The sequence below is a fragment of the Dromaius novaehollandiae genome, chromosome Z (assembly GCF_036370855.1).
Source record: "Dromaius novaehollandiae isolate bDroNov1 chromosome Z, bDroNov1.hap1, whole genome shotgun sequence".
Classification (NCBI taxonomy): domain Eukaryota; kingdom Metazoa; phylum Chordata; class Aves; order Casuariiformes; family Dromaiidae; genus Dromaius; species Dromaius novaehollandiae.
The window spans coordinates 42,444,234-42,457,811 of record NC_088132.1 but is presented as its reverse complement, the minus strand read 5'-3'; the positions used below and the strand labels follow the sequence as shown (position 1 = coordinate 42,457,811).

Here is a 13,578-nt window from a genome sequence, read left to right as displayed (position 1 = left end):
GTGCCTTTCCATTTCTGTCAAGTTTTCATTGAAACTGTAGAGGGTTTGGGGCAAGTGTTAATAATGTTCTTGAGCTCAGTTAAAACCACTGCCTGGATCTCGCTGAGTTCAACATCTCATGCCCCCATTATAGTGACTCCTGGCAGTGTCTTAACATCTCCCTTACTGACTTCTCGTGGAGAAAGATCATGGGATTGTGCTACCTTTTAGCAGAACCATTCAGCAACAAGATAACAGGTATGTTGAAGAAACACCAGAAAAAAAGACACAGCATTAGAAATTTATTCAGAATATAAGAACATTTGTAAAATAAAAGTATTATAAATGTCTCTGTATAAATAAATGCAGTTTTTACAATTCTATATCAAATAAACACAAAATAGCTATTTTACAGCAGCTAGGAAACTAAAAAGCAGCAACACATTTAAAGCTAATTCAGTAAGCTGAAAAGTTTCTAAACTTACAACATATAGTACAGTATTAAATGAGTTTTTAAATGAGAAACTCCTAATAAAAATGGTAGAACAATACTGACATTAATGCAAACTTAGTCACATGTGCTTTGTAATAGCTAACAGTACATTCAAGCTGGTGAAGATTTATACACTGAATTAGAAAAAGTACATGTTTTTTCTGAACGCAATGCAAAATATGAAATCTCATGCACTCTGGCAATTTAAAATCAAAAAATAAAATACAAACTAAGATTAATTAATGAGTGAACAACTATTTTTCCTGCTTTGTAAATGTACTATTTCTGCAACAAGTGTTAAGTGAGCTAGGTTGCAGTGATTTGAGATGACTTGCATCAACTGTAAAGTTAAAATGCACACTTGTCTATAGGCTGGTGTTTCAAACTTGCATAAAAGGAATTAGGTTTTTAGCAGTTACTCTCAGGATTAGTGCCATTCTAGCAGCTACACTGGAGCTGCAGCTAATTGTTAAAATGTGAAACAACACCAGTAAACCTTTCAGTGTTTTCTTACCAGCCTTTTCCAGTGTGCCAACAAATGAAGCAGTAGCTACTTGCTTAGGCAAGCTGCCTTACTGGTTTGGCAAAGGGTAAGCTACTGCAGAGGCTGCCTGATACCAGTCTAGCTGTTCTATCTATAAGCCCCATGGGAAGAAAGGGAGAGTGAGTGACTTACCTTTTAATGACGACATGATTTATTCTAAAACACTCTCGGAGCGCAGTTGGCCAGGGAGATGTGCAGTAAATGTAGTAAACAGCACTTAGGCAATGATTTGCTGACTCTGTATAAACTATTTAAGGCCCACTGAAGGAGAGTGCAGCTTTATATTTTTAAATCCAGGTGCATTTCACACTTTCTTAACATACAATCTTGCCTATAAGGATGCATTTCAATTCAAATGCCTCAAGCCTAACTGGCTTAACAATTTCTTTAGCTACTAACAAATTTTAAAAAATGGAGCCAAAGAGGAAATCCAGTGCAACAATGGTTACTAGCTACCTTAGGTGAAAGGTATTTCACATTGATAGTTTAAGATGACCCCCAGTTACTTGTTTCAGATACAATGCAACTGTAATTGCATTTTTACCAGAGTATTCAGTGGATTATTTTCCTCATGTTTCCTCAGAAACAAGTGTGCTCAGCTAATACTAAAGTACACATATGGCAAAATACACATTGCATGTTGGCCAAAAAAAAGAAACATAATGGATACTTAGCAAAACCATAAAGACAGTAAGAAATCTATGTAGCTATTGCCTCAACAGGCTGATTTGCAAAAATTTCCATTTGCATTTTAGAATTAAGGGGGAATTGTGCAATTATCTTAATGAAGGGGACTGACCAAAACCAACCCGAAGGCATCACACCACCTACACCTTAATTTGGAAATCAGCATTGTCAACCACTTATGATGTTGACTTTGCAGCTGGATGTATCAGACTGTAGAGAAGTATCAAATTATACTGTAAGGAAAGAAGAAAACAGCTGCTACAGTAATAAGAGAGATGGCCTGAGCACCAACGGTAAGAGTTTCAGTTGTAACCAAGACTTAACAATAACAGCATATTTTGAACACTAAGTCCGAGAACTTCTTTGGCTGCCTGGCCTAACCCAAGACTAGACAAAACCAGTTCAAGTCCTCTTACAAATATTTCTTTAGTACTAGAAATTACAGTAACAAATGAAAGAATTTCTCATCACTCTAAACACACTAATCAAACTTGAGGTGCAGCCCAATGTAAAACAAGGCATATCGTGAACGGAAAGGATAGCTGACTCCTGAAATTGGATTTCCTGGAGAAAACAAAGCTTGAAAAATACAAAGGAAGGAGATAACACACTGGCAGCTGAACAAAGTTACTGGGCTCCCTGCTTGTTTTAACAATGCCAAACTGGCAGTTGTGTTTGATGTGCTTGGTCATGGCTATGTTGAAAACAAGAAATTTGTATATGAAACTGTTCTTATGTCATACTCCCATTTTTTGCTGCCTAGAGACATCAATCTCATCTCCATGCTTTGCTCAGCCTACGTTACTAGTATAGGCCAAAATTTTCAATTCATTTACTTGGATAATATATTAGGATGATGTGACTTAAACAAAAGAAAAGAATGTTAACAGGAACAAAAGTTAGCCTAAGAAGCTATATGAAGACATAACCATTCACATTCTGTTTGTGGTTGTACATCCATACATATACACATCTATAGTTTTGTGCATATGTATTTAATATTGAACAGGTACATTCCTAATAAATAAGTACCTTTTTTGGTCAAAAGTATAAAAAAAGACATTCTACCTCTTGATCATAGAAAGCTGTAATAAAACTATACACATGATAAAGATGGCCCAGCCTCTTAAAGAAAACCTCGGCTATAATGTATTAATAGGAAAATCCAGCTGTCTCAGAAAATAATTGCATACAACATGCAATTTCAGGAGATTTCCCATAATTTCTTACCCAACCTTGGCACAGACTATCTGGCATGGTGAAACTCACAGCCTTTGGCCCTCTTACAAACTAAGCAATATATCATTATCATAGTTTCCAGAGATGCCCAGGGTTTGTTGTTTTTTGCCAAACAACGGTTTTTCCTACTCTCTCTGCTCTGTGAGCAATAGCACTGCAGGTGCGATACCACTGCAGGTGCGATACAAACAGCCAACCAGCCGATACCTTAAGGAGACTTCCACCCCCCCACCCCCCATCTGCCTATTTAGTTGATACAACAGAAGCAGCAAGGCTTGAGTACAATACAGAGAGGTGTGTGCAGAGAGAGCTTGGGGATTGGGAGCTCTCTCCAGTTATCTCCAAACTGCCCCAAATAAAATCTCTTAACATGTATTATTTTGTTATGTGACACTGTTGCCCTTGGGGCATAAGAGGGAAGAGAACTTGTATGAGTAGAGACCTAACGACGCAGACGACGTACGTACTCATAACGTGGTAATTCAGGCACTGTCCGTTTACATTGTTAAAGAGTCCTTGCTTAATGCTTAGGTTCTCCCCACGGCTCCTGGCTGGAGAGCTGTGATCCTAGAGATGGTGACAAACTGTTGGTGTTGAGGGTCAGAGCTTTTAGAGTTTGAAGCTACCTAAAAACCAGACTCCAAAAGAAACCAATTTGTAATGGCACTAACCATCGCTGGAAGAGATGCATTCAAAGTGACGTTTCATTGGTGTGCGGTCTAGAGTTCTCCTCTTCTAGCAACGCTATTCTTTGTTTGAGCATCCTTACTTGTGTTTCATGTCTCTCCACCATGGCCATCATTTGTGACTCCAGTTTCTTCAGCTTGTTTTGATGCTTTTTCTTTGCTTTTTCATAAGCAGCTACCAAGTTACTGTTAGAAATACAAGGCAATACAAGACCATTCAACAAAGTTTGCTCACAGCAAATGTTACTACAAAAAAAAAAAAAAGGAAAGAAAAAAAAAAAAAAGGAAGAAAGCCATGAGGGCACTCCAAAGTTTGGGTACAGATCCTCTTCCTAAAATTTAACTATTTTAAAACTCATTTCCAAATTCACATCAGTGCTAACCTCTCTACTTCTTTTGGGCATGCATGCACCTTTGCCAGTAAACTGGTTACTGGAAACACTTTTTTAAACATGGTTTAAAGAACCAGCTAGAGGGTTGCTTATGATGACTTTGCAGAGCAGTATTTGGGAATCAGTATGCTACAACATCAAACGTCTAAAGTTTTACAAAAAGATTCCCTCACAGCCAGTATCTGCTTACAAAACCCACCATTAAGCAAACTAGTGCTTCTTTCTCTCCCATAAATACAATTAATGAAAATTACTTTGTGAGCTACAGGCTCTTTGCAGGAGGGGGAGCTACAGTCCATCCAAAGTTACTGCTAATACAAACCTACTGAGAGGTTACAGTATCAGCTGTACCTCTGTGAGCAATAAAATTTAAGTGGGGTTATGGAAGCCAGTTTGTTAATAAAGAGGCTGGAGCCAAAGGAAAGGGAGCAGTTTTAAACAAAATAACTGCAATACATAAATCTGACTAGATGGAGGGATTTATATTTTTGTTTAATAATAATGCATTTAACAACAACTCAATTAAGATTAACCTATTTCCCCCACTCTATTCTTAGGTAGTTTTCAGTATCCTACATGGGAGGTTTATACCCTCCCCCATGTCTAACTATAACCTTCAAGAGTCAATAAGCGTGAAGACAAGGGGCCAGAAGCTGCTCATTAAGCTAGGGAGGGGATTACAGTGCATTACCAGAACGCTGCAAAACAATCAATGTTGCATCCATTTGATAGTAGATCCTTTACCTGTTTGCCCTTTTAAGGTCATTAACAAATTCTGCAGACTGCTGATGCCTGATTTCACTGCTCTTTGTGAGTCTCTCCAAAGCACTCACTAACTCCTGCACTCTAGCTTTCAGTTTCTTCTCCCTGGATCAGGAGAAAAGGAGTGAGAAAATCATTTTCAAAACAGAAATAACACTTCAACTTGCAAGAGCATGCATGGCAGCCAACAAGTTTCTTCCCTGTGGTAGACTGACAGGTTGAAAATATTTCCCTTAATACTACTTGGATAATACAGGGTTTTCTTTCTTTTATTTACTTTGATACAAGATTTTAGTTCTTATGTTCAACTCTTTCAAAGATTGATTTTATAAAATTCACCATTGTGGAATACAGGATTAGAGCTGGAGTAGGCAGAAAAGGTGAAAAACTTCTCTGATGGATCATGGTCTTGTATATACTGAATCACACTAACAAATAATTGCGAAGATGTAATGCCTGGCATCTGCCACCTTCTGTATCTTGAATGAAATAGTAAAGAAAACTATGAAGAATAATGAAACAATGGTAATCATATGGAAATATTAATTAAAAATAGCACACTAGGATTACTATTAATCAAATTTATTTATACTTATGAATTACTAGAGAGCCAGAGAAATTCCATCAATTTCAGTTACCACCTCAAATTTACCTGAATAATTTATACCAGAGTCTGATTGTAGCTCCCTAGTTTTTATTAGGAGCCAGTGAGTCCAATCCATTTGGCAGCAGGAAACAGAAATGGTTAAGAACAACAAGAGTGGGGAGTACAGACATAAAATGGCAAGCACAAGAAATACAGAAGAAATGAGAGCACAGGAATTGTCTTATATGAAACACTCTTCTTGTTTTCCTTCCTATAATCCACAGTAGTGAGGTAACCAACCGAAAATTACATGAAAAGTGCTGAAATGGAAGTAAGGTACCTCACGATCTATGAGACAAAGAAAAAAGACAACGCAGAAGTTGTGGACAGGAGTAAGTATTAACGCTTGGGGTTTAAGCTATCTTTAAAAAAAGCTATCCTTAAAAGGCACCTCCTGGCCCAGGGGAGCAAGTGGGCGGCCTGCAGGTCCCTGACGGCGAGGCCCAGCCCCGGGCCCTTGCTGCGCTGCAGCCCCCAGCCACAACACCGAGAGGGGCAGCCCCCCTCTCGCCCGGGGGCTCTGGAGCGGACAGCGAGGAGCCTTTCTCTGTGGCGCACCCTCACAGTGTGGGCAGCACAGAGACCAAACTATGAGATTTGAAAAAGGGAACAAAGTTAAATTTTGTAATGCCGAGCCCCACATCCGGGAACCTGGTCTGTGTGGAGCCAGATGTCTGTGCTTTACTGCTTAGAACCACCCTGCCGTGAGAGGCTTTTCCTCCTGCTTTCGTGGCACAGGTCAGTGTTGCTGAGCGGGAGTAAACTGGATTTCATCTCAATGGTAAGGCTGCCGCTAGCACCCACACAAGCCCACTGAGCCCCCGGGAAAGGACACTCATCAGAGATGGAGAATCCCAACACGAGGGCTCTGCACTGATGACGCTCACTCCAAAAACAGCAGCTGCTGAGAAAGCCACTACGGAGGCAAGCTCTGGCGTGCAGACCCTCGCTGCCCGAATGGATGCTCCAGAAGAGAAACGCTCCGTAAAGCTTTCCAAGCCAAGGCTGCATTTGCAAGGCTGACAGCTGGGCAAAAACAACCACCCAAACCAAAATGAACACCCCTGATTTGCCAGTGTACTTCACCTTATAGGTGGTCATTGAAAACTAGAGAAAAGCACTTCTGCAAACTCAAGCTACACTTTGAGACAGCAAAAGACTTTCTCTAAATTTAAAGAGCTTGACACCAGTTTATTGCCCCAGAGTTGGTGAAACCTGCCAACGTTCCCCTCAGACCACGCTAATACTCCGAGATCGCCGCTGCGCTAGCCTGCGCTTCCAAGGCTGGCCTGGCAACGGCAGCATTTCATAACCAGAGACACAGGCAGCCCATGTGGCACATTTCATTGTGTCCCTCTTCAGCGGCAGAAGGGCTTTGACAAAATAAATCAGGGAAATATTCCAAGCTAGCCATTTATCCCAGTACACTGCTGACACTTCTTTACTAAGCAGATGAAAAAGGACATAGGAGAGCCCTTGTTGATAAAGAATCCTCAGTATTCTTTAAGCATCCTTTCATTAAAGTAACATTAACTTTCAAGTTACTTTTTTTCCCTTTAATAGCTCACCATCTTCTACTCCAAATATAAAATGTATTTCTTATACCATGTTTTAGCTAATAGAAGCACTTAGAACAGTCTATAGTTGAAATTTATGTTCTGCAAAGAAAACAGGAACTAAAAAATCCAGTTTTTACTTGCACTATAAGATCAAATGAGAACAGATCAGACCCAGCAGAAGTCAGACCTATTATCTACCACGTGTGTGACACCGCTGGTGAGAGCCATATAAGAACAGAACCGAACAGCACAAATCTGGTGTTTGCCCGTCCCAAAGAACTGCGCAGCAGGGGCTCTGGAGGTGGCCCAGCAGCACAGCACCCTGCCCTGCCACCCAGCAGGAACAGCAAGTCGGCTGGAACAAACATTTGTAGTTTTTTGGGCAGGGGGGAATGAAGAAGAAAACTAAAAATGATAGGCTGATTTAACATTAAGTACGAGAAAAGGTATTGCCCTGAAAACACTATGCACAGTCCCAGGGGTCTGTGCACACTGTGCACACTATGCACAGTCCTCAGCTAAAACAATTTATTTTAGCTGAAGTTCGTAACACCCAGCTGTAGCAAAAACCTAGTGGACAAGGCACCAGAAAAGAAACAACAGAAAGACTTGGACGAACTTCTCCCACATGATAAAGATTGGCTGCTGAGTGCTATTCGAAAAGACAATTCATCACCTTTTGTCTCTGTTTCTGCAAACAAACCTCTCAAACAGTAATGTTCATGCTCAACTCAACTGAAACATCTACAGTATTTCTTCACATCTGGTCTGTAATATCTTTGTCTTGCTGCTTGCCAAAGAAGCAGGACCAGCGCACTGCTGGCTACCCCAGGCTAGTTAAACAACTTCCACATGTCACTTCTGAGCCATCTAGCTCAACAGGCTTTGAACAGTGGGGGGATGCTTCAAAGCTAGGTGCCTCAAATGTAGATCATACCTGTTTAACATATGTATTCCCCAATTCGCAGCGGCAAGATCCAGACAGTTCTGTTGCCTTGTCTTGATGTCAAGAAGTCAGTGAAAAGAGCACAGCTGCCTGCTCTTACCTTACTCTCATGGAAAGCAATGCAGCGAGTTGACAGCATGTGCTGGAGCGCTACATAAACCTCAGTTTAAAAACAACAGTCCTGTTCATAATGCAGTATCTTTCCAGGATGAGAGCGTCTCTAATCAGCAAACCTGGGCTGGAACTGCATGTCACGCAACCATGCGAACATCATCCCGATCAGAAAAGCTCTGTGGCTGCGGCACGGCCTCCCCCCGCCAGGCAATCTTCTTCCAGGGCCTGGGGAACGAACTAGCACAGAGGTTTATGTGCCAAACCCACACCGCTACTGTGCCCCTGGGCTGCAACACAGATAAATACGGATCCTGAGAAAGCACTCATGTCTGCATTTTGATGGGAAGAAGAGAGGGAGAGGCGAGTATTTCCAGAACATGATTTCTAGGATCCCCGAATTCAGTCATTTGGACTGCAGAAGTCAGCACAGCTTTTGCTCTCAACAGTCCCTCTTCCAGCTGGCTGCTGGAGTTGTGGAGAACACAACAGTAGCACCTCATGAACACAGAGAAAACGAGCGCATATCCCCAGTGGCAGGAAACGAGAGAGTACGAGAGTACTCTCTCGTGCATCTGAGAGCACGGTTCACTTGTGCTACAAGGGCTCCCTGCTGCAGGGCACTCAAGAAGTCAGCTGGGGAAAGCCCTGACTGCGCTGGTCCCAAGGAAAAGCCCAGGACAGGTGCAATCAGAGCCCACAGCCCACACTCACACCCACTGAAAAACAGTAGGTTCAGTGAAACGTCTATTGTGCTGGTAACACACAGATCCCGCCAGTCTGGGTTTTTCTAGCCCCGCCACCTCTTCCCCGGTGAGCAAGCACAGCTATCACCTCTCGCTCCGTCTGCCTGGGGTCAAGAGCACCCACGGCTCCTGCCAAACCTGCAGCAAAAAAGGCACAAGGTCTCTCCAAATCAGGAGGCGAGAAAGGTTTCTATAGCAGGGCTGACGGAGTCAGGGCCCTTTGGGGCCTGACCATCCTACGCCTTGCCGTGCCCAGGAACATCCTCTCTTCCCCGCCAGGAAGCGCTGCCTGCCAGCAGCGGAGCCCATCACAGCCGGGCACCGCTAGCTCCAGCTCGCGGCGGCCCCCCTGCTTTGCACACACAAAGCCGGGCGCAGCGGTGCGCCCGTACCCAGGCTGCCCCCGAGCGCGACAGCCCCGCTCGTGGCACTGGGGGAGGAGGGGCGCATCTCCTGCATGGCCCCGAGCCGCGAAGCCCCTCTGAGGGAGAGGCACGCACCACTCTGCTCCCGGGCCCTTTCCCCATAGCCTCCTCCTGTTGTCAGAAACATGGCTCCCCGCCTCACTTAGCCCTCTCTGGCTCTTCTCCTCTATTGCCAGCTAAATAGGATGACACATACTTGTTTTTCCTAGGCGTTCCACTCCTTTTCTCAGGAGCTCACAGCTGGGCATTTAAAATGAATGCAGATTAATCCTCTTTTCATCAGCAGTTTAAACTAACGTCTTATGTTAGACTTGCATGCAGAATCCCCAAGCCAATTCAAGAGCATGCTTGCCTCACTGCTCTGGGTTGGCCCACTGAGGAAAGCACCTAATATACAACAGAAATTTTTCAGAGGAACAACATAACAACACTATGCAAAGGCCAAAAGAGTCTTAAAATTAACCTCTTCAGATCCCATGTCTTCCTACCTCACCGCCTGAGCCCTGACGGACCTCAGCACACCAACGCTGCCCGCTACCCGTACAGAGGCATGCTTTCCTGAGGAGGGAGAAGATGGTGCATGCTTTAGAACATGCTTTGCTGGTGTAAAACATTTTATTACTCTTTTCCTGACTGTCAGAAGCTTGGAGCTGGTCTCAGAAATCGGTGGGTATCACACACACGTGTTACATCGGCAGCAGGGCGACAGGCCAGCAGCGGTCCCGGAAACCCCAGGCTGGGGGCAGAAAGGGCGGACGGGCTGGGAGGGAGGCAGTCGAGCGCCTGCCGCACTCGGCACTCAAACCTCCCACCCAGCTTTGCCAGCCCGACCCGGAAGTTTTCCAGACCTGGAGCTATTCGGGGCTCCCTGTGACAGCCATGTCAAAGTGCACAGCAGCGCAGCAATTAGATAACCACCCAGTGGTAAGGAGAACTACTTATTCCATGTCAAAAATAGAAGAAAAGGAAAATGACAGTTATTTGTGAAGCGCACAGAAAAAATAGCTACCCGAGGCGCCTGAGGAGTCTGTCCCTCATGTCACCATGACTCATTCCCTTCCTGCAGGGAGGCAGCTCCGCGGGGATTTCCACAAACACCCCCTGCCTCCCGAGCCCCTCCGGCGGCCAAGGGAAACCACAGCAGGAGGCTGCAGAGTCATGAAAAAACGCAGATCCCCGAAATCTGCCGTGGCTGCAGTCCATGCCAGCGCGAGGCCTGCAAATGCTTCAGAGCTCCACATCTCCCCGTTTAACGGATATGATAGTGACAGGACAGAAACAAGCAAACACAGCGTAACTCTGACAAAAAGCAGCAGACGAGGCATTAGACAAACTCACCCATTGCTCCTAAATACCATCGCTCCCCCCGCCTTTAGCTGCTGTATGTTCAACCTCCGTTTTGGCCAAACAGAAAGAGAATTTTACTGAATCACTTCCTATCAGACATTTTAAACCTGAAACATCATCACATGATGGGCTTTAGGCCTTCCTGTGTTCATTTCCAAGAGCTAGCCTTACTGATGAGCATGATGGGGCTGAATTTCAGAGATGCTTCTACCTACTCCTGCAACCCATTATCACGAAAATAGGGGGCCCTTGAAAACCAAGCTGAACTAAGATGTCATCACACTTGAGGTCAGTGGAAGTTTAAAATAAAAAAGTGGCCTGATACAACTCCAACTGGCTTTGTGCCCAGAAAGAGTCGCTGCCATGCCGCAGCACGGCTTTCTGTTGAAACAGTTGCTCTCCCAAACCAAGAAGGTTGGCACAACACAGGACTGTGGTCCCGGGGCAGCCATCAGGGCCTGAGTCGACAAAGAGCATTACTGTGTCTCAATACAGAAGCTACTGCAGTATGACAACTTTTCCATGCACTACTAGATATATATGGAGTTTCCACTTCTGGAGAGGCAGTGGTATAACTTTGTGCAAAATATAATACCTAGGACATTTCTGTTTAGAGAAGATAACTGCCAGTCCTACTGATTACTACCCTTTTCTATCTACATGGCTACTTCCTCATTGGTAGCATCACTATCAAGTTTTCTTTTGCTCAAAAGTCATCAGGTACGGTAAACGTATAGCTTCTCTGCTGTGGTGCCAGACGGAAAGTTACCCTTTTGCAAGGTAGATACTGAAACACGGGGAGACTGACAGAACTCTCTTAACTCGTGTAACCCTGCACAGCAATCAGAGACCCTCGTTTCATGCCACTAATGACCCAACTGAGGCCCAAATATTCTAATAGTTACAAAGGATTCTTTAAATACATAAATAAAATGCAGCTCTGTGCAGACACAAAATCTATCGGCAAGTGGAAGTATGAGAGACGGTGGGAGGACCTCAACAATCAGAATGCTTCTGCCAAGGCTGGGGAGAGGGAGAAGCTTCGCCCTGGCCAGCTTGGCCATTTTGCACAGACTGAAAGAACTGAGATGGGGGAGAGACTTTGTGTCACCTGCTAAAACAAGACTGCTCCCTCCAGAAAGTTTTCTTATTTCTTCCTCCCTGACACATCTAATACATTTATAGTGGTATGTGCCTATTAAGTTGGAAACTTAAATAAGTAATCTACAGTTCTCCTTTCCCCTGCAGCAGCACAGCAGAACTTGCCAGCAAGGAACATGTCATTTTAAGGTTCCCCTCAGAGACAGTGCAACATTCCTGGTTTTTGGAGATTCAGACCAGATCCTCTCTCATAAAACTTGCCTCTGGCACAGCCCACAAGGGCGTCAGCGCCAGGCCATCAGGCTGCTGGGAATGCATTTTCACTCTCCCAAGAATAAAGTATTTCCTGCCAAAAAACTCATTTATGAATGTGTCAGACTCAAGAAACTGAAGTTTAGAGGCTTCATATCCATTGAAACATTCCAGCAGCCTATTAGAAAGGAGGGAGGGAAAAAATCGCTGAAGACTCTTTGGCAGAAAATATTCACACTTGCCTGGAACAGAACATGTCTCCAAATTCGTAGTCCTAGCCTGCAACACTGGAAACTCAGTAATCTAGATGCAACTTTTACAATGTGCAACTTGCAGATAACTTACATTTCTGTTAGTTAACACATGGCTGGCTGTGGAAAAGGAAAACAGTTTCTGTGGAAAGCCCTGATGATTGGTTTTGATGCTGAACACAGCTATAGGATATCCTGAGTACTACAGATATGTGATGAAACAGTAAATGAAGAATTGCTGAATTCCCCCCTCCCCTGGACTTCCCCTGGCGGGCGCTGCCAGTGACACCTCAGGGAGCTCCAAGACACGGACTCCAGGTGTAAGAGAAAAATCCGTGCCTGCAGAGGGAAGACAGGCAACCTCGGCAGACCAGACTGTTCTGCTGCAAAGCCATTTGCGGACCATGAACACACGAGTGCTTCCTAACCACCCCAAAACCCAGGCCATAAGTGCCTCCCGCAGTTTTATTTGGGTTTCACTCTGTTTCAGTTAACTGAGAAAGACGTGACAGCCCTGCAGCAACAGAAGGAAAGACCGGCAAAGCGGCAAGTGGGGAGCTGCCAGGGCTTCTGCCTTTGGGAAGGCAGCACAGGGAGAGGGGCAGCAAGCAGGGCTGCTGATGGAAATCACACTCAGGGTAAAGATTCAAAAGCAACTGGGTTTTTGGGAGGTGTCAAGTCTGAGCCCACTGTCCTAGCAACCACTGTTCCCTGCACCAGGATCTACTGCCTGGAGTTACAACAGATAGGTCCAATGGCTGGATGCGCGCACTAATTAAAACCAGCAATGAAATACTCCCAAGTGTTTGTGTTTAAATATTGCCCCTAGGTTTCAGATTCAATGTGGAAGCACTCGCTTGTTTCACATCTCCCTCCCCCACCTGCCCCCAGCAAAAACAGTAACTGGAAAAAATATGTTTTATTTTAAATTCTGCCCCCAGTCCTTCAGTGGGGAAGGAGGGTGCTGGGGGAGCCTCCAGGACCTCCTGGATCACGGAGGGTGCTGCCACTCCTCTTTCCACACAAGTGGAAACAGCGTTGAGGAATCGGCATTTGCTAAGTACAGAGAGTTAAATCCACTTTGTGCCCAAAGCTGCCACAAGTTAGTCCTGACCATTCTGTGTTGTAGCGCTTGCACAGGGTGAAATACACCTCAATTATTTTTAAAACTCCTTTTTGTGAATCCATGATAGTACAAACCTCACTAAGATATCTGAGAGTCCGTTAACGCCAGGACCAGAAATAAGAACTGTTGGTATTTTTTAGCATAGCTGTTGCTAACCAGGTCCCAGCATGGTTTCCCCAAGTGTCAGACAAACTTTCTACTGATTTTCAGACAGAAGACCTCAGGATAAAGAAACTAAGCATTTAGCCTGACTTGGCTGGCACACTGATTGGGGAGAAAAATGCCC

General features: G+C 44.3%; 1 protein-coding gene across 7 annotated transcripts in view; it reads right to left on the bottom strand.

The window, feature by feature from the left end:
• Positions 1–268: 268 nt before the first annotated feature.
• The window catches only part of MCC (MCC regulator of WNT signaling pathway), a 217,772-nt gene continuing 204,462 nt past the window's right edge, over positions 269–13,578 (bottom strand). For all 7 annotated transcript variants that reach the window (XM_026120081.2, XM_026120078.2, XM_026120083.2 and 4 more), the window contains 2 exons: positions 4,765–4,887; positions 269–3,814 (listed from right to left, as the gene is read on the bottom strand). In XM_026120081.2, coding sequence (XP_025975866.1) covers positions 3,634–3,814; positions 4,765–4,887 — 304 coding nt within the window. In that variant the 3' untranslated portion in view covers positions 269–3,633. The remainder of the gene's footprint in view (positions 3,815–4,764; positions 4,888–13,578) is intronic.